At 43.5% G+C, this 20670-nt stretch overlaps 1 protein-coding gene across 4 annotated transcripts in view; it reads left to right on the top strand.

Annotated features, from left to right (window-relative positions):
- Positions 1–404: 404 nt before the first annotated feature.
- LOC147430264 (LRR receptor kinase SERK2-like) overlaps positions 405–20670 on the top strand; it is a 77549-nt gene continuing 57283 nt past the window's right edge. For 2 of the 4 annotated variants that reach the window (XM_086494756.1, XM_086494755.1), the window contains exons 1-2: positions 405–633; positions 722–782. Coding sequence is in view for 1 of the 4 variants with exons in the window: in XM_086494753.1 (XP_086350879.1) it covers positions 607–620; positions 688–782 (109 nt within the window). In the remaining 3 variants the exon portion in view is untranslated. Of the gene's footprint in view, positions 634–687; positions 783–20670 lie in introns of those variants that run through there. The other 2 variants (XM_086494753.1, XM_086494754.1) reach the window with 2 other exon arrangements.

The raw sequence follows: 20670 nt of genomic DNA, 5'->3' as shown, positions 1-20670 counted from the left end.
TCCCATGTAACCCCTATAATTGCCATCACTATTATGTTTGACCATAGTTTTTTTGGAGCTTGATTCCCTCGAGCCCTTAGAGGCAAAGGCCCCTGTCACACATGGCAAGTTGCCGTGAATGACTTGGAGCTCTATGGGTGCAAACCTTTTGAAAACAAGAGCGCACGTTCCGATCTCTTTGCTTCCTCGAGAGCAGAATGGGCTAGGGGGGTTCACACACGAATTTGGAGTGTGCGGCCATGACCTGGCTGCCATTCAGCTGCAAGGCGACTTGTCCTCTGGCTGTGTGTGACTGGCTTTGTCAGTAGCGCAGGTGTTCATTTGTCCAAGTCATAAGCCATTCCGACCATTGTGTGAGGAGAAGACGAAGAGAATTTTTAACGTCGTGGAAAACTATCCCAAGAGAGCCTAAGGCCCAGGGCCCAAAAGTACAAGTAATCTTCCCGAGTGACCTCGCGAGAAGAGTTTCAGCCTAATTTGTTTTCCGAGCTCACTCAGGATGATGAGCTCCATTGGCATCAGCCTTGTTCGTCTTCGCTTTCTCCTTCGGCGAAGCAGAGCCACTTCGTGTAACCGAGGGGTTTAGCTCTTCGCTTGAGAACGCAAATGGCGTCTGTCAGGTAATTGTAAGAGGTATGTGGTCTTCTATCCGGCAGGAATAAATTTTTCTGTTGATGTGTGGTGTAGGAGGATGGTTCTCTCTGATGCTTGCTACCTACAGCTACTTGCCATCTTGCTGCTGCATTTCTTGCTGCTATCAACCACTTCGTCCAATGAGGAAGGTTAGCTTTATTCTCCCAAGCAGATCTCCAATGTTTTTTTCCCCTCTTTTTTGGGTGATGCAGTTACTGTGGTAAGCACAACAAACATGTGCACACCCTCTTTTAGCAGCAGAGCATCGTGAAAGTGCTCTCTGGCAGTAGCAATGCCGCAAGTCCCATGTCAAGACTTGAGGATACTGAATTTTGGACATTTTAGGCCCTGTAGCAATGATAAATGCAATCCATATTTTGATTTGTAGTGGATAGTGAAATCACAATGGTTTGGCTTCCTGGGTGTACAAGCAGCTACCCCAGCATCACCTCTGCCACAGGCATTCTAAGGTTTCATAAGGGCAGTGTTATAATGATAGATATGTTAGTATCAAGATTGCTACTATTCTGTGTCATTAAGTTTTGACAGAGGCTTACATTTTACAAGGATGTTTATGTATCCACTGCCTTTTCAAGGAAGATCCCCACACCTCTCCCCACCATGTGGAACTGGCCTCTCTCTCTTGTGATGAACATGGATAGATTGTCTAGCTGCATGTCTCTATCTCTGCCTCTGCTTCCTTGTCTCTGCTGCGCCAAACTGTCTCTGTAATACCTTCTGACAATCTCTCACAAGATTCATATTGCATCTCAAGCACTGGCTTGGCTTACCTATGACCAAAATCTAATGAACACGAATAATTACCGCACCCTCGTCAGGGATACTCTGAAGAATCAATGGAAGGGACCATGACAACTCATATAGAAGGGAGTCTTGACACATTGAGGATCTAGCAAAAGGTGTCCCGAAGGTTGGAAGCACTTTGGAAATTCTGAAATTTTCTGGCAACCTTGAAAATAAAATTTTCCTGGAATCTGGGAAAACTTGTGTTTATTTTCAAAGCCAACAATATCATAGTCTTCTTCCCAGCTAGGAAGATCAGTTGCTCACCCATATCGAGAGGAGAGCGTCCCAATAAGGAAGTGGAAAAATATGTCAACTAGAGAACTATCACTACAATGTGTCTACGTATCAATAAGATTTTCTCCTATACCTGTTTTTTTTGCAATTGATAGTCGTTTGGAGCCAATCCTTGATAGAGTTGTGGAGTCTGAGCATCCAATCGATCTAACAGTCGTTTAGAGGATTTTGAGAGTGCCTTCGTCAGTAGTCGGATTGTATTTTGTCTCCTCCGTAAAGCAATGATCGCTCCTCTTGTGAGGATTAGTGGTGCTAATCCTATAATTAAGACATAAGACTTCATACTTAAGATCAAACTGAGACTCAAGAGATTGAATGTGTGTTTGATTGATTGAGTGAATTTAAAACTGAGTACAATAGGCTCCTTATATAGGAGACGAAGAGACATAAATGAAAAGACACGTCTCATGGTGAAGAGACGCGACTTTAGACGTAAAGACACATCCTTTTGGCGAAGAGCTGTAACCATTGGACAAAGAGTTTCAACCGTAGAGCGAAGGGGTGTGACCAGTCGTCGAAGGAGTGTGGCTTTTGGTGAAGAGGCATGTCTCTTGAGTGAACGGTCATGACTATCCAAGCGTGGGGGTTCTCCTGGCATGGCACTTTGCGTATCTGCAATTAGGAGTAGATGTAATACCATAACATAGTCACAATCGTGACATTCACTCCCATTTAAAATGAGAGCCCGTGTCAAAGAAATGACTTTTGATGACGTAGCAGTTGATCAAATTCCGTCATTTACGCTGGCAGCTTTTCGGCATTGCTTTTGGACCAGAAGCTTTTGAGTTTGAAGGCTTTTCATTTAAACTGCTTTTGGGACCTAGGGCTTTATAAATAAGAGGCCATGGGCTCATTCTTTGGCATGGTTCGTGGAGAAGGTGCAGAGTTTGGAGTACCGGCTTGTACCGTGTTGATGCCATATAAAGAAATACCAAAAGGGGCGCCAAGGTTTAGGGCCAATAACTGTGTCGCGTGTCGTCTCTCTCTCTCAGTTTAGTTGTTATTGAAGTGCTAAAAGTCTGTTCAGTCTGTTCTTTTCTATGGCGCGTAGTGCCCGTCTTGTCAATCGTTTTCACTCACAAATGAGCACAAATGTATGCTGCTAGGTGCAGCGGAATGATTGTTGCTCAAGAGTTCGTATGGAAGGGAGAGCCTTCCGTTCTTAATGAGATAATGCTTTGATCACAAACAAAGTAAATGGACACTGGGCGTGCAAGTGTATGAGATTGAGAGATAGAGAGAGAAGAGAGGTACAACACCAGAGATGTTGTAAAACCCTCCTCCGAAGGCCCCACTCTCGTCGGCGGAGTGGTCTACTTATGATTGCACAATCTGGTACAAATGGTATGCATGAGACTGATGCAAGTCTAGGCTATGTTGACGATGACGACGGTGATGACGAAGTCGACCTAGGGCTGAAATCTGCAATCTTTCTACTGCTGTCCAAAAACGCTATGGACTGAAATCTGCTAATCTTCTATTTGCTGAACTCTGACTCTATGTCGGTGACGATGTCTATGACGACGCGCTGAAAACGTAGATGTTGAAATCTGCGTTTTCCAGGCTGAAACTGTAAACCTTGCGGCGAGGAACTGCTGCGGGAAGGTGAGATCTGCGAGGTTCGGGACTTGATCTGCGGGTACTAACTGCAGAAAACTGAAAACGCTAATGTTACTTGACTTTCCGTCGCGGTAAAGGTGCAAAACGCCGGGGCCGATTTGCAACCAAAAACGCTAGGGCTGAATTTTGGTCTTGCTGCTGCCGTGGTTCTGCAAAATGCAAAACGTTAGGCTGATTTGTTGATCTCTTGCAAAAACGTTGGGGCTCTTGCTGTCTGCGGTAGCCGAGGCTGATCTGATGGGGAAAACGCTAGGTGATACTGGATCTGCAAAACGCTAGGTCTGCTGGGGGTGTCTGCTGAGAAGTTGCCTGTTGAGCGTGGAGCTCCTGCTGTCTCTTGTGCCATTGAGTGCTAACTTGGGTTTGCTTATATATTAACTTAGCAAAATTGCCCTACCTACTTTTGTTGGAAAGTCACTTAAATTAATAAGTGAAAAATGCCAAAAATAGGAAAAATAGGCTAAATGCACTGGAAAATTCCCCTAATTGATTCTAATGGATTCTGATGGGAATACTGATGATCATGCTGTGTGCAACCAGAGGATATGCATCTACACCAAGTGACTGGGCATGCACGGTCTACGAATAGACTCACAAAAGTGCCAGATCACTTCTAATCTAGACTGACTGGACTGACTGAACCGTTGTCGTGTTGTAGCTGTCCACGGACACATAGGGTTGGATGTGTCATGTGACATCCCCTCCTTTTCAAAGTGAGGTACTGGTACCGAACTGTATGGCGTCTAGGGAAATCGCCAATAGCATCCGGAATCCTCGAAGAGACTCTTCGCCGGCCCACTCTGATGCGTGGGTCGTGCGGTACTTGAACTTCATAAAGGTCCGCAACGCCTGCTTCTTTGGGCCACGCCGAAAGCGACACAAAGTCTTTTGTGGCTCCTTCGATGCTTCAACTTCGTCTAGAGTCATGCTTCTTTCTTCTTCAAGAATCTCCATGGCTGAAAATTCCTGAAACCATTTCCAACACAAAACCATGAACATACCCATTCCATGTAAAGTGAGTGGAAAAAATCTTGTCTTCCTCAAAGACTATGCATGCAATGTAGATGAACAAAGAGACGGAGTGCTAAACCGTTCACCACATACACGCAAATAATGAGATCGAATCTTTCTCTTATGATCTAGAGCAATCAACTGAGGCAATTCGCAACGGAATGCCCATGCTTGGTGCTCATACTTTCATGTGCTCTTTCTACGAATGTGTCATGCTAAGGAAGAGACATTGAATGTGACTTCCTTACATATATACTTTTCAGCTTTTCATGAAAAATCCGCATACATTCATGCTCATTCATGAGTGAAACATGCTCAACGTACAATATGTCATGCCTAGGAAAAGGGATCACATAAAGATGCTGACTAAAATATAGGAAACGATCACGAATGAAACATTCGAACAATGCGTGCGTATCAATCATGCGAACACATAATACTTCCTGTGAGGGTTCTTTGGACCAAGGCTTGAGAGCCAAGATAGGTTATTCTTGAATGATTGAATCGTCCTGTGGGGGTTCTTTGGACCTCGACTCGAAAGCCAAGATCTGTTCGTCGTGATTGATCGAATCTACAACGAGGTTAGGTTTGCTAGAAAAAGCATCCACTAACACATCATCCTTGTGAACAATCACATCATCTTCATGCAACTCATCATGCTTGTGAGAAATCACATCTTGATCATGCAAATCATCATGCTTGTCATTGTCATCCAAATCATTATGCTCATCATTATCATTGAAATCATCATGCAAATCATTGTCATTCAAATCATCATGCAAATCTTGTGTATCAAAAAACGCTAGGGCTGAATTTTGGTCCTGCTGCTGCCGTGGTTCTGCTAAATGCAAAATGCTAGGCTGATCTGTTGATCTCTTGCAAAAACGTTGGGGCTCTTGTTGTCTGCGGTAGCCGAGGCTGATCTGATGGGGAAAAATCCTAGGTGATGTTGGATCTGCAAAACGCTAGGTCTCCTGGGGGTGTCTGTTGAGAAGCTGCCTGTTGAGCATGGAGCTCCTGCTGCCTCTTCTGCCATTGAGTGCTAACTTGGGTTTGCTTATATATTACCTTAGCAAAATTGCCCTACCTACTTTTGTTGGAAAGTCACTTAAATTTATAAGTGAAAAATGCCAAAAATAGGGAAAATAGGCTAAATGCACTGGAAAATTGCCCTAACTGATTCTAATGGATTCTGATGGGAATACTGATGATCATGCTGTGTGCAACCAGAGGATATGCATCTACACTAAGTGACTGGGTATGCACGGTCTACGAATAGACTCACAAAAGTGTCAGATCACTTCTAATCTAGAATGATTGGACTGACTGAACCCTTGTCGTGCTGTAGCTTGTCCACGGACACATAGGGTTGGATGTGTCACGTGACATATGCGGATCACTCTTGAAAAGAAAGAACATTTGTTTTCTAGGAATTCACGTTGTTTCGCGATTGTCCGTTTTGTCAATCGCTTTTACATGTTTCTTCCTTGGCATGACACAGTCTCAAAAAGAGCACGAGCACGATTGTCCATGAAGCATTGGCATTTCCGTTGTGATTTGCCACAATGGTAGGTTTAGGTCGAGAAGTCAAGTTTCGATTCCACTTTTTGCGTGTGTTTGGTGATCGGTTTGACACTCCGTTTCTTTGTTCATTTGCATTGCATGCACAATCATTTAGGGAGAATAGTATTTTTCCAGTCACTCTACATGGAATGGGTATGTTTATGGTTTTGTGTTGGAAGTGGTTTCAGGAATTTTCCTCCTCGGAGATTCTTGAAGAAGGTGGACCCACGACCATAGACAAAGTTGGAGCATTGGAGCTGCAGCAGATCATTTTGTTGCTTTCGGTGCAGCCCAAAGAAGCAAGCTTTGCAAACCTTCATGAAGTTCAAGTATCGCACGACCCACGCAGCAGAGTGGGCCTACGAAGAGTTGTTGGCGCACTCTGGACGCCATACAACTTGATACAAGTATCTCACTTTAAAAAGGGGGGGATGTCACGTGCACATCTAACCCTATGTATACGTGGAGAAGCTATTCCTACTTCTAGGGTTTAGGAAGTGTTCTGGCACCTTTGTGAGCCTGTGCGTAGGCCGTGCATGTCCAAGCACTTAAGAGTAGCTGCATACCCTTTGATTGAACAACAGAGGATCATTAGCATCATGATACAGTACCGAGCATGAGCATTTTTTAGAGCATTGAACCCTTTTTGCCAAAGTACACATTTTTCACTTATTTAATAAATAAGCGACTGTTGTTGGAAAAGTAGGTAGGGCAAATTGCTTAGAAATTATAAAAGAAACCCAGTGGGTGCTCAGTAGAAGCAAAAGACAAAAGACAGGCTCAGTGCACACTACACAAGTGCATAGTGCAACCGGATAGCTTGCCCAGCATTTTTCCACAAGATCAGCCTAGCATTTGTAGTTCAGCCACTTCTGCCAGCGTTGTCAGTTTTCAGCCCTTAGCCTTGCGAGAACCCGCTCCCACCCGGTTAACAGATCCTCGCCAGTTTCCCCATCAAGACCTAGATCAGCATAGCGTTTTAAGATTTCAGTAGATCAGCCTAACGTTTTCAGATTTCAGCAGATCAACCTAGCGTTTTCAGGTTTCAGCCTGATCAGCCAACGTTTTTGCATTTCAGCCCTAGCCCGGTGAAACAGTTGCAGATTCAGGTCGCAGTACTGCCACAACAACAGATCCCCAGTAGAGCATCTAGCATTTTCAGCTTTCAGCCTTGACGCCGTTGTCATCAACACCATCGTCGTCGTCGACATCGTCATCGTCATTGCAGTCCCTATCTTGACGACGACACCTTCGTCGCCATCGTGGCAGATCCCGGACTTGAAGACGACACCATCATCGTCATCGTCATAGTCTCATCGTCGTCGTCGACATTGTCATCATCAAGTTCACAGCATCTAGACCATTGTACCAGATTTGTGCAATCTATAGCATAGACCTCTCTCGCCATAGAGAGGGGGGTCCTTGGAGGGGGGGTTTGAGAACCATGTGGTGTTGTATTCTTCTCTCTCTCTCTCTCTCTCTCTCTCTCATTCTCAGCACTTTTATTTACATTAGCATTCATTTTGATTGTGATCATTGCACTTGCACTCTCTCTAAGAAGAACGGAAGGCTCTCCCTTCTGTAAGTAAAAACGAACCCTTGAGCACAGTTTGGAGCACTCATCCTGAGCACTATGAGCATTTACTTCCGCTGCACCTTACATTCCAGCTTTTCCTTCGTGATTTGTAGCCGAAGAGTGTGAGCACTTCTGCCACTTTGAGGGGAGTCCACAAGAGGAAGGGGGCGCATTTTTCAGCAGTAGGCGGATTGCAACAGGTTGCAAGAGCTATGGAGTGCTTCCTTTCCCTCTTATGTACAGTGCGATGCCAGGAGTGATGCCCTGCACGCTACGCACTGCTCTCTCTTTCCCCTACGAGCAATATGTTATGCCCCTCTAGTGGGCTTTTCATTTGACCAATGTACAGTTATGTGGGTTCATGCGCGATTTACTGAGGCAAGAGCCTCTTGCACAGGTACTGGATTAGCTAGCGGCTAATCCCCCGCAGGTACAGGTGAATTCGGAGAGGTTTCACGTGTGAAATCTCGTCCGATTCAAAGGGCAAGTAGCCCTACAGGTGCGGGAGCTCGAGGACTTGCTACGGATGCGACCGGCACGCGAAACGGGGCCCGAAACAGGGAATTACAGCCTGCTGTGTATTTTTGCAGGTTTAGGGTTTCGGCCCTAAACGGTCCTTAATACCCCGAGGAGGTTTGGGGACGCGAGGGGACCGCTGTAGAGGTGATCTGGCGCATTTTCGGGGCAGAAAACAGAGAACTCAGCGTGCTGCAGATTCTCGACAGGTTTTGCAAAGTGTCCGTATGCGTCGGGAAAGTCATCTAATGCATGGGGATACTGACTGTGAAGGGTCCTAGTACAGTTATACAACCGAAATCGGGCCAGAACAGATGGAATTCAGCCCAGATTGCGCGGGGCAGCTTTTAGAGAACCACATGTTTTATTCCCTCTGTTAAAGAATAAAGAAATACCGAAAGGGGCGCCAACCTTTGGGGCCTACAGGTGTCGCTGTCTGCTTGGAAGCATTCTAGCTTCCCGGCCGTGCTATTTGTCTTGAAGTGTAATTTAGTCTCAGTTACAGGTTCCTTTTAGGCCATTGCTTTGTGTAGTAAAGTTAAGTGTTGAAGAATCGGGTGAAAGCTAACATCCACCGCCCTACGGGCCGGTCTCTCTCTCTCTCTCTCTCTCTCTCTCATCATAGCCAGCTTGTAGTTCACAAATAGCTACACGCCATAGCCAGCTCATAGCTCGTAAATCTTACAAATACGTTATACTGGTATCAGAGGTGTAGGTCGCCTCCTCACTTCTACTCTCGCGCCATACGGTGCTGTTCCAGCCGATTTGTCAACCTGCTTCCTTCAAGCAATTAGTTGAGCCCTATTGGAGCTTATCATAGCGCACGTCCATCATTATTTCGTCAAACTCGTGACCTAGTGTCTACCAAAGAAGCCTTGCATGAGTCTCAAGCTGCATACAATGGCTTGTGGCAATACTATAAACAAGAAAAAAGAGGGAGGGGTTTCTTCCTAGCAAGTATGAGTGGGTTCCTGAGTGGACGGAGCAACCATAACGCCAAGTGTTAAGAAAGACGAAGGAATCGAGTTCTGAAGAGCAGTCATAGTAAAGGACATCGGCAATTGCACTATTTAAATAGTCAAAAGCAGAACAAAGGAGGTTTGGGGTGATCAACCAAGAACGGACAGCCTCAATCGTCAAGAAATATTCGGGAAGTATTCTACATCCGTGCATAGCTTTGATTTTAGCTAACTTTTTCCTATCTTTTCCAAAGTTTTAAAGTGAGTTTTGCTTTCAAAACTTAGATAAATGGGAAAATACTAAAATAAAAAACCACCTAAGACCGACACCAATCAAGACCAAAGTATCTATGGGATTGAGGACATTGGGGAAGAGTGGGATGTGCCATCCCGTGAGCAACATGAGTTGATAATGCATAGAGTAGAAAACATAGAACTACATTTACAAACTTTTCTTGCTGCGCTAGACGGTCTCAAAGACCAAACGACCAAAATTGACTGAGTATATGCAGAAGGGTAAACAGGCGATGACACAGTCTTTTGTGCCATTTGATCCAAATGTCCCTTCCATGTCTAGACGCGGGGGAGCTATATATAAAGAGGTTGCTATACCTTCTCTTGATACCCAGAGACCTAGAGAACTCTGTCCTCAAAGATATGAAACCTCCTCAATTTAATGGTGAAGAAAAGGATAGAAACAAAGATGCTATTTATACTTTCGTGCAGAAATGGCAAGACCTACATAGGTTAAAGAACACTCCACCTGAGTACCAACCCCTTGAGGCTAGTCTATCATTGGGACCAAAAGCCTACAAATTGTGGATGAGTCTCAAAGCATCAAGAAAGGTTCGAGGGGTTGAGCTCAATTTGAGAGCATTTTTGTGAAAGAACTCCTCCTTGAAAATGAACCAAAAAGAAATTGGGAGGATTGGGACAAGGCTATGCAATGGGGTAGGCTTTTGCTTACTTACATTGGAGAGTACAGAGAAATAATTCTAGATCTTTCACAAAACAAAGAGGGTTTATACAAGGATTAGATAGAAATTTCAAGCGAGAGGTCAAAAGAAGTGCATATAAAACTTTGGAAGAAGCAATTAAATTTGCACAAATTTATGAAGATAATACTTGCCTGACAGCTTCTAATCCTACTCAGACTGAGCCCAAGCTCATGAAGACGGGGATATCACGACTCTTTTTGAGAGGAAAAAGGAAATTACCATTTAATAAGGAGAGTAAACCACTATTTAAAAAGAGGGTTACACCAGGACCTAAGCTGAACCAAGAGGACTTTGCAAAGGCTAAAAAAGAAATTTTGTGCTTCACTTGTTTGTCACCCGACCATTCTCAATGGAGTTGTCCAAAGAACAAAAGTTAAAAAGATGATGAAAAGGACAAGGGTCCTGACAAGAGTCATAAAGATAGGCAAATCCATGTCGTCCAAACACTTTTGATAAATGGTAATGAAAAGTATAAATTCATAAAAGTGTTGCATGAGGACAAAGAGCATCATTGTTGTTTGTCAACCAGCATGTGGATATTGAGTTTTGGTCCATGTGAGCTGGTAAAAATGCATGGGTTTGTAAATGGAAAATGGGACTCTGCCTCACATAACTTTGTAAACTATGCTCTTGTCAAGAAACTAAAGCTTTTTCAACAAGCAAGTGCTCACCAATATGTCATCTCCATGATGTATGGTTCACCAATATATCGTCTTCATGATATATGGTGAAGACAAGAAGATATCCAATTTGGAAGTTGAGATACAAGGGTACAAAAAGATACCTGGCTTCCAAATTATGAACTTGGATTGTGCGGACTTGGTTTTGGGAAGGGATGGTTGTGGGGACTTGGACCTTCTTTGAAACGGAGTTACCAACAAAACTCACTAGATTTTAAAAAGAAGGTAAAATGTTTTTTTATACAAGGTTAGCATGATGTACAAAATAGTCTTTTGATATGTTCGCTTGAGTTACAAAAGCTTGCAAATAAAAGGTCTTGTGATGTATATATGCTTTGGTGTCGATCTATTGTAAATAAGAACTCTGATGTGGAAATGAAAGATCAGGTTTCTTACTCGTTTTTGTCTTCTCGTAGTGGTTATGAAAGTGATTTAAAAGTCTTGCTAGAAGAGTTTAAAGACGTTTTTCCTGTTGGTTTACCAAAAGGTTTACCTCTTGAAAGAGGTGAAGTAGATTTGGTTAAAGATGCAAAGCTTGTTTGTAAACCACCTGATAAATTAGGCCAAGCACATCACTTAGAAGTAGAAAAGCAATTGCAAGCCTATATAGATAAAGGTTTTATTGAACCTAGTAATTCTTCATGGGCATTGGTGAAGAAAATTGTGTCGACTATAGAGCACTGAATAATCTCACATTTAAGAACAGGTTTCCTATGGCTAGAATGGAAGATCGTTTTGATCAGTTAGAGGGAGCCAAGTATTTTACCAAGATTGACTTACGATCTAGCCATCATCAAGTTAGAATAAGGACCGAAGATGTTGCAAAAATGGCCTTTAGGACTAGATATGGACATCATGAGTTTCTGGTAATACCTTTTGGGCGTACCAATGCACCAACTACTTTTATGTAGTGTTCTACGACCCTATCAAGACAGATTTGTAGGAGTTTTTCTTGATGATATCCTTATCTATAGTCGTACTCCAGAGGAGCATTTAGAACACCTTAGAAAGGTGTTCTAATTACTTCGAGAAAATTCCCTTCATGCAAAGGAATTCAAATGTGAATTCTTTGCTGAAGAAGTGAAATATCTTAGTTATATCATTTCTAAGGATGGACATGATGGATCTAGAGAAAGTTGAGCTATTCTACAATGGCTTGAACCTAAGAACCTACAAGAGCTGCAAATCTTCTTAGGAATGTTTGAATTTTATCGTAGATTCATTAAGGATTATGCCAAGATAGCAATCCCCATGACTGACCAACTCAAAGGGAAGGGAAAACACCTCTGAATGAGGGAAAAACCAAAAGAAAAATATGCAAAAACCAAAGGTAGCAATAGCTACAACTCCAATTTTATATATAGTGGATCCCAATAAACCCTTTATGGTTGAGACATATGCTAGTAATTTTGTTGTAGGTGCGGTTCTAACTCAAGAGGGTTGACCAATAGCATTTGAAAGTAGACCATGCGCAACAGAATTACTCGAATTGAGGTTTACTCGATTCAACAGTGATCTACTTGAATCACTAAGAGGGAAATGTTAGGTTGATCCTGCATATTGCAAAATGTGGGAAACCATTCAAAAAGAAGATCCAGAACAAGGGGTTTCCAATGAGAATGAAGCATCGATGGGTGCTTTAGAAGGAATCAAGTGGAAGAATTTTACAATAGATGATGGCTATTTACTCTACAAAGGTAGGGTATGGGTCCCAAAAGATGAGGAAATTAGGTGCCAGATACTCTATGAGTGTTATGATAGTCCAAGTGTGGGACACCCAGGTGTAAACAAGACTTGTAGTCTTGTTAAAAGGCAATTTTATTAGTCTGAAATGTATAAGGACGCCCTAGAATATGTGATTAAATGTAATAAATGCCAAATCAATAAGGCTGAAAGGCTTAAGATGGGAGGGTTGCTCCATCCATTAGACATTCCTTTAGGGAAATGGGAGAGTATCAGAGTATCTCCATGGATTTCATAAATGGTTTACCTAGAACATAGAGGGGACACGACTCTGTCTGGGTAATTGTCACAAACTGCTGACATGTCAAGCAAGAGAAGGATCAAGGATTTTTTAAGCCCCTGTTTTTTTCAAAGGCAGTGCCATGCAATGGTGGATGTCTGTAGCTACCAAGCCGCACACTCCAAGGACTTGGCAAGCTTTCAAGAAAATTTTTGCTCGAAGTTACATGCAAAGTGGGGTATCCTGAAATGCTTGCCACGGAAAGCCCAATAGATTACAACTTGGAATTTCTAGACATCTCTCGAGTCTCAACAGGTGTCTCTTCTTGAACCTTGGAGGTCCAGTGTGATTGCTATATCTTGGGACTACCATCACCGCCACAAGAACACTATTTGTTGAGACCTGTTTCTACTATTCAAGAGCTTATGGACCATCAACACCTTGATTTTGGTGCAGGCTCCAGGAGGAAAGCCAATCGTCTTTTTAGCTCGACTGATGTCGAAGATTGCCTTTTAAGTTTGGACTTTGTATGAGAATTTGTTTGAGTACTTGTTTGTTGATCTTGTTTGGAATTTGTTTGAACTTTGAAATGGATGACATCTATTTTAAACGTGTCTTGGTGCCGATTTGAAATGTATGACTCAGATTTGAATACTGGTTTCAATGCTTGGTGATTTACTCCCTGGTGAAGTAGTGAGAAATGATGTTTGAGAATGCTTGCACATACTCATGGCCTAGACCCTTGTGGTCCTGACTGAGGGGCCTAAACCCTAAGGAGCAGTAGCAGCAGAAGAAGAAGAAGCAGAAGAAGTTCCACCAACTTATGGGACCCTGTTCGATGGGGCCCAAGTGACCTAAACACACACTTTTTTCAGATTGAACTACACATGGGGGACCTCAAAGCGAGGATAACCCATAGAAAGTAGTACAAACTGTAACTCAGAAACAATCAAAGTAGAGCTGGTAATGGCTATCAGGGAGTTCGTCCAAGTCATAGGCAATTTGAAGAGACTGTCTAAGAGATATCTTGAAGAAAGGAACATATTCCACTTGAATCTGCTGAAACATGAGGGAATTCCGTGCTCTCCACACTGTCCATAGTACCTAGAATCTAACCCAACAGAGAAAGTATGCATACGATCGAAGCAAAGGTGGAAGCACACTAAAGATCTAGAAAAATTTACCAAATTGTAAGACAGGGAAGCGCGAACGAAGAGTTGAAGAGATGCTATTGACAAACTGTCGCGTATGAGAAGAAGACCACAGTAGATGTGGAATATTCTCAATGCCTGCACCACAGTGAACGCATCGCGAAGAGGCCAATCTCTTAGAGCGCAATAATTTGCCAGTGGGGAGAACCCCAACTATACATCTCCACATAAAGAATCGCTCCTTGAGAGGTAGCTTAGCGTGCCACACTTTCATAACTTTACTGCACCACCAAGTAACACTCTTATTCATAATCCTTACCTTGTTACAGTGTTCTTGGATCCAGGAAGATGAATGCAAATGATAGTACACTTTCTTTGCCGATATTGAACCAATTAAAGAACCAGCGTAAAGCCAATCGCAAATTCGATTGTCTTCAACTAGCGGGGGGATGGGAGATATAGAATCGACCAACCTTTTGTTAATGGTGTCCCACATTCGCCTGTAGTGTAGTAACCCAAGTCCAAAGGTAAGAGCATCATGTCTAAACGAGGGCACCCGTCCTTCAGCGTCTAGCATATCTGTTATCCTGTCAATACCTTTGTGTGAGAGAGAGTAAGCCCGTCTAGGAGAGCGTTGAACAAGAGTCTGAGCAAAACTCTACTCCAATGCAAACTCTCCAATCGAAGTGAATTTCCACAGGCGTCATCTCTACCATTCCACAACAATTCCCTCGTGACCAACTTCCAATCTACCACTAGACTGGAAGCAAAGGGACATCCCGGAATTGTAGCTTCAACTTTACCAAAAACCACATCCCAATACGACGGCTGCCAATGGCCGATGGCTGGCATGGAAACGGGATGAGAGCACAAAAACGCAAGCATCTGCGTCCAGGGCTGTTTTTGCTCAACCAACACCAACAACAAAGTAGTCTTCCTTGTTGTAACATGAGAACACAAATGAAGGATATTGAGACCACCACAACGTTTTGGAGTACAAAGCTTATCCATTGCAAGCAATCGCAAGCCTTTTTTGTGAGAGGAAGTGGACTAGAAGTGCTCCAAAATCCGAGACATGAAATCGCGAAGACGACAGGGTGGCCAATGCAACAATGGCAGGAAAAATTGCATGTATGCCACCAAAATAGATTGCACTATTCTGAGTCTTACCTGGAGCGGCCAGGTAGACAATTTCCAATAATGCAATTTAGACCTCAGTTTATTCTCAACCCATTGCAACAACTTCGCATTGTTAACTGACCAAGCCAACGGATAACCAAGATGCCTCACAATTTGATCAGGCTTCACTATCTCACCTAGCCATAACATAGCATGCAAATCCATTTGATGCAACGCCAACAATTTATATTTTCGAAAATTCACTTGCAGACCTGTAGCCAACCCATAAATATGTAGTGCTTCCATAACACAACGAACATCCTCAGGTTGATTTCTAGGCCAGAACATGGAGTCATACGCATATGCTTGTGCCACAAAATGATAAGGAGTTGACAGTTGCAATCCATGTAGCCGACCAGATGCTGTTAAGGAGTCCATATACAACATCAGAGAATGTGTAGCAATAGCATACAACATGGCACTCAAAGGGCATCCTTGCCTGACCGATCGACCAAGATCCCATAACCGAGTCAGCTCACTGTCAAGAATTCCGGTAGATTGATTGTTTTCATAAAGAAAATAGACTACCCGACGTATCCTGGGTCCAAAGCTCAAATCGTCATGATCTGAGCAATGAAGTCCCAATGAACAATGTCAAATGCTTTCTCTATATCAATCTGCATGATAAGCACATCTTGTGCAGTATTTTGCATACTCAATTCCAATAAAAGCGTTAGCAATATTATCCATAATTTGCTTGCGAGAAATAAATCCATACTGAGCCGGATGTATGCCGGAAAACAAATGGTCAGCAACACGAGTAGCTATCATTTTGGACAACAATCTGTAAACGACTGGCATAAGCGTTATTGGACGCCAATGTGAGAAGTATTTAAACAATGCTTGCTTAGGCAACAATTTCACTAGTCCTTCTTTCCACGATTGCGGCAAAGATTGCGTGGTCCATGCACGATTTATCATGAAAAGGAGAGGCTGCTTAAGGGATTCCCAAAAGCGAAGGAAAAATTCAACCGTAAGCCCGTCCCATCCAGGCGATTTCCAACGACCAAGATGCAACAAATTGCCGTGTAACTCATCCTCAGTAAAATTGGTCTCAAGGGTAGCTACATCATTCATTGTCAATATAGGATGTACATAAGACAACAATAACTGTTTGGCTTGCAAAACCTCACTCGAGGGAGCCTCAGGCTTGGCAAAAACTCGTCGAAAATGATCCACCATTGATTCTGCCAATTGATCTTTCTTAGTCGTCCATTGCCGAGCCTTGTCTTTAACCTTTTTGATAGAGGCAGATGTCCTCGAATGATGCAAATGCTTAAAGAATTGTTTCGATGAACAACCTTTATCCATAAAAGCGTATTGCCTAGATCTAATTTTCCATTTTTCAAGTTCTCTTATCATTATGCATCAATGAGGTTTTAGCTGTGCATAATTCCTCTCGTTCTGAATCAGTAAGCTGTTAGGTGCAGCGGAATGAATGTTGTATTTTCTCAAGATTAGTGATCTTTATTGCTCAAGGTTCCTTCTTGTTCTTTAGGGAAAGAGAGAGCTTTCGGTCTTGTAGAGTGCTGTGGTCACGAACAAAGTGAGTGGATATTGTGCGTGCAAGTGAATGAGACTGAGAGAAGGAGAGAGAAGAGATACGACATGCGAGAGGTTGTAAAACCCTCCTCCGAAGGCCCCACTCTCGTCGGCGAGAGTGGTCTACTTTGATTGCACAAAGGTGTACAATGCGAATGCAATGGACTGATGCAATGGGACTATGCCGATGACGACGACGGTGATGACGACGACGACTTGATGGCTGAAATCTGAGATCTTCTAATCGCTGAATTTCGGGACCGTTTTGGTGGCTGAAAATGACTGTTTTGGCTGCGTTTTTATGGTTGAAAATGGGGAAACATCTGCAACCAACTTGGGGGCCGATTTGCTACTGTTCTAAGGCGGAAAATTGCTAGAATCCAATTGCTGAATTCTGTGTTTTTGCTACTGCTGAGCTGGCGTTTTTGACAAGGCTGAAAAAACGTTGAATCTGCAAGTAATGCTGGCGTTTTTGTCAAGGCTGAAAAACGCTGGCTGGGATGGATCTGCTGAGGTTGGAAAACTCCAGGCAAGAGGACTTGTAGGCGATGGCTTGCTGGGAGGAAACGCCAAAGGGAAGGAGTGGATGGCGAGGGTCTACTGCTGAGGGGGGGTACTGCTGAGAAGTTTCCTGTCTAGCAGGAAGCTCCTGCTGCCTCTTCTGCCATAAAGTGCTAACTTGGGTTTGCTTATATATTAACTTAGCAAAATTGCCCTACCTACTTTTGTTGGAAAGTCACTTAAAAATAATAAGTGAAAATAACCAAAAATAGGAAAATAGGCTAAATGCACTGGAAAATTTCCTTAATTGAATCTGATGGATTCTGAAGGGAATACTGATGATCATGCTATGTGCAACCGGAGGATATGCATCTAAGCTAAGTGACTGGGCATGCACGGTCTACGAATAGACTCACAAAAGTGCCAGATCACTGCTAATCTAAACTGACTGGATTGACTGAACCCTGCTGTGGTATAGCTTGTCCACGGACACATAGGGTTGGGATGTGTCACATGACATAAGCCTTCTAGTATCTACAAGACTTCCCAAGGCTTGACGAGTTGCCTTATCTTCCTGCACTTTATTTCTCACCTGGTACATGTACCACGAACCATAATCCTTTATGACTGCCTGGATGCGCATGACAAAACGATACCAAGCCACATCCACATCAATAAACATATGAGAGATAAGTGGAGGAATTACCGCTTCAATCAAAGTTTGAAATGCTCTATGTGAAAGATATGCATTATTAATATGCAACAATCGCTTACAAAGGAGCGGGAAATCTACATCTGATGCCTCAAAATAGACCCAGAGCCATCAGATAAGGTAAAAGAACGATCAATCCTCATATCATATTGCGGAGTGCCCAATACATACCAGCGATCCATTCGTGCTCTATATCCAGAGTGAGCATTATGAGTAAATGTATAACCCTGCTCTGAAGAGTGTATGCTGGCCCATAGATCGAAGACACCCGTATTACTGACCATGGTGTCGCAAGAAGAGCATTCAGAGCTCAACATATGTGAATGACCAGTTGTGTTATCTGTGTTTGCAGGTGCATTATTAAAATCTCCGCACCAAAAAGCATGCGAACGCCAGGATGTTTGACCAACTCTTGCCAAAGATGACTTGTTTGTGCCGAGGCAGTATAAGCATAAATACTAGCAAATTCCAAAATATTCCCTTGGACAAGACATTGAACTACCGTGCAACGCCCCGCCGGATCATTATGGGCTAAAACCGGCTGCAGTTCATGACGCACCATCATCAAAACACCCGAGAAAGAACCTATAGTAGCATAAGCAATCCAGAATCCCACATAATACGAAGATTGACCTACAAAATCATGCTGATTATGCTCCTGTAACACCACTATATCTGCTTTATTTGTATGTACATAATGCCAAATTAACTTCCACTTGTCGTGGTTAAACAATCCGTGCACATTATACGTAAAGCATCTAAGAGGAGAATGCATCCGTATAGTATTTACAAGATAAGCATGAGACACTATCATCAAGTGGTATTGCCCATGGGCACGTCTGCTTCGATACTAACAATCAAGAAAGCGGACTCCATATGCGTTCCTTGGTGGGCATTCTGATGCAGAGGCAGTGACCCAGATGTCGATCCAAGTATAGCATCTTTATATGAGTGTACCACTCTGTCCCACACTTCAACAAGCGACTTGTGATCATGAGATATAGGTGTAGAAGGTCCACCACTTCTTGCATCCAGAGCAGACACATAATTTCTTGAAACAAGCGAAACTTAACTGGCTTCTTTGGAGTTTGCCAACCATCAATAGAATGTGTCATTTTGGCTTTACCTTTGGTGTCTTCCTTTGTAGCAGGATGCACATTAGGCATGCTTTTATTTTGATCTTTTCCTTGTTTGGCCTTCATGCTTTCATTAGCATCCCCCATCTTTGGTCTCACAAATGAAGAGGAGGGAGAGGCAACATGGGTTCCAGATGCAGGAACAACAAAGGGTGGCAGTTTCAGGAAAGATTCTTGGTATTTAGACTGCATATGGCCAAATTTTCCACAACTAAAACATGCATCTGCAAATTTTTCCCATTTGAGTTTAAACGGCCATTTGCCCACCATTGGATCACCAGAGTCGATTGTTATTCCTGACGGCGTCGGCTTATCCATATCCCACAACACACAAAATCTATTCGAATTAGTATCCAAATTTAGGGGGACATCACTTTGCCCAACTGAACGAAATGCTTCCAAGTTCGTGGAAACCGAACTATTTCCACCCAACTGGGCACCTATGTCGTATCAAGCTTTGATAGTCTTTAGTAAGCGCCCATGGCAACACGTGTGTCATTTGCATATTGAAAAACAAGGGTGACATTTCCAACAACTCGCTTCCATGTCTGCCAGTAACACCTCATAAAAACCACGGGCACCAAAATACACTCCTCGGACAGCTTGTCTTTTCAACAAGAAATCAACCCATTGTCCTACATCTTGTGCCGAGGGCATCTTGCTAGGGAAGAACAAAATGACCGCATTCAACGCATGCTGTGCAATCGGATCCATAAGCTGCTAAATCGGAATAACCACTTCAGTAACTGGCTGCTGATCTTCCCAAGCATTCCGAGCATCATCAAATCCTTTGACAAACACTCTTTGATAAAGTTTGCAGCATCCATCGAGGAAAGATCCACATGTTTCCTACGCTTATATACAGCTTCTCTCTGCCATATTCAATCAAAACTGCACTTTCTAGAGCACACACTGGACAAGCACCCACTTTATATGTTGGGAAAGACTTTGTTGTGCACACCGACAAAAAGAACCTCCTACTGGCTCACACCAGTATCTGACAGAAGAGCCGCATGCAGGTGAAAACCATCTTCAACCACCGGCGTGCTGAGAAGGACCTGCTGTGTAGGAGTTGCGCAGGGTAGAGTCGCGTGACAAACAAGTGGCACAAGGATTCACTACACCCGAAACCAACCGTCACCCCCCCCTCCCCCCCCCCCCCACACACACACACCGTTGACACGGATGACACAAAACAACAGATCGTGCAAGGCCGTAATGAAACCTATTAGCTGATATCGCCATGGCTCGCCCCCATTGACACGCGTGCCGGGCAAAAGGTGGCCCTCGTCTGCAACGCTGGGCAGAATGTCACGCAACAGTCGCGCGTTGGGCAACTCTCTCTCCTCACACACACACACATGGCCTAAACACACACACACACACACACACACACACGCACACACACACACACACACACACACACAGAAGAATTGCGTGGAGCATGATGATGAGGCAGTTGTACGGACAACCCTCAAAACGCGCTGACAACTTTTGGACCAGTTGCTTTTGAGTTTGAAGATTTTGATATAACTGATTTTCATAGGCCTTGGCCTTTAAATTTGTGCCATGGGCTCATTCTTTGGTACTCTTTTGGGTGAAGGTGGAGAGCGTGGAGTAACGGCTTGTACCGAGTTGAAGCAATATAAAGAAATACCGAAAGGAGCGCCAGGGTTTGGGGCCAATGCTCTCTTGGGGTGGAACTCTGCCACTCCCCGTCTCGTGTGTCGTGCATCTCTTTTAGTTCAGTTGTTATTTGAAGTGCTTAAAGTTGTTCAGTGTGATCTTTTCCGTTGGCACGTGGTGCCCGTGCTGTGACAGTAATAGTG

Source organism: Adiantum capillus-veneris, chromosome 22, assembly GCF_014529385.1.
Source record: "Adiantum capillus-veneris isolate H3 chromosome 22, ASM1452938v2, whole genome shotgun sequence".
Classification (NCBI taxonomy): domain Eukaryota; kingdom Viridiplantae; phylum Streptophyta; class Polypodiopsida; order Polypodiales; family Pteridaceae; genus Adiantum; species Adiantum capillus-veneris.
This window is presented reverse-complemented; position numbering and strand designations above follow the sequence as displayed.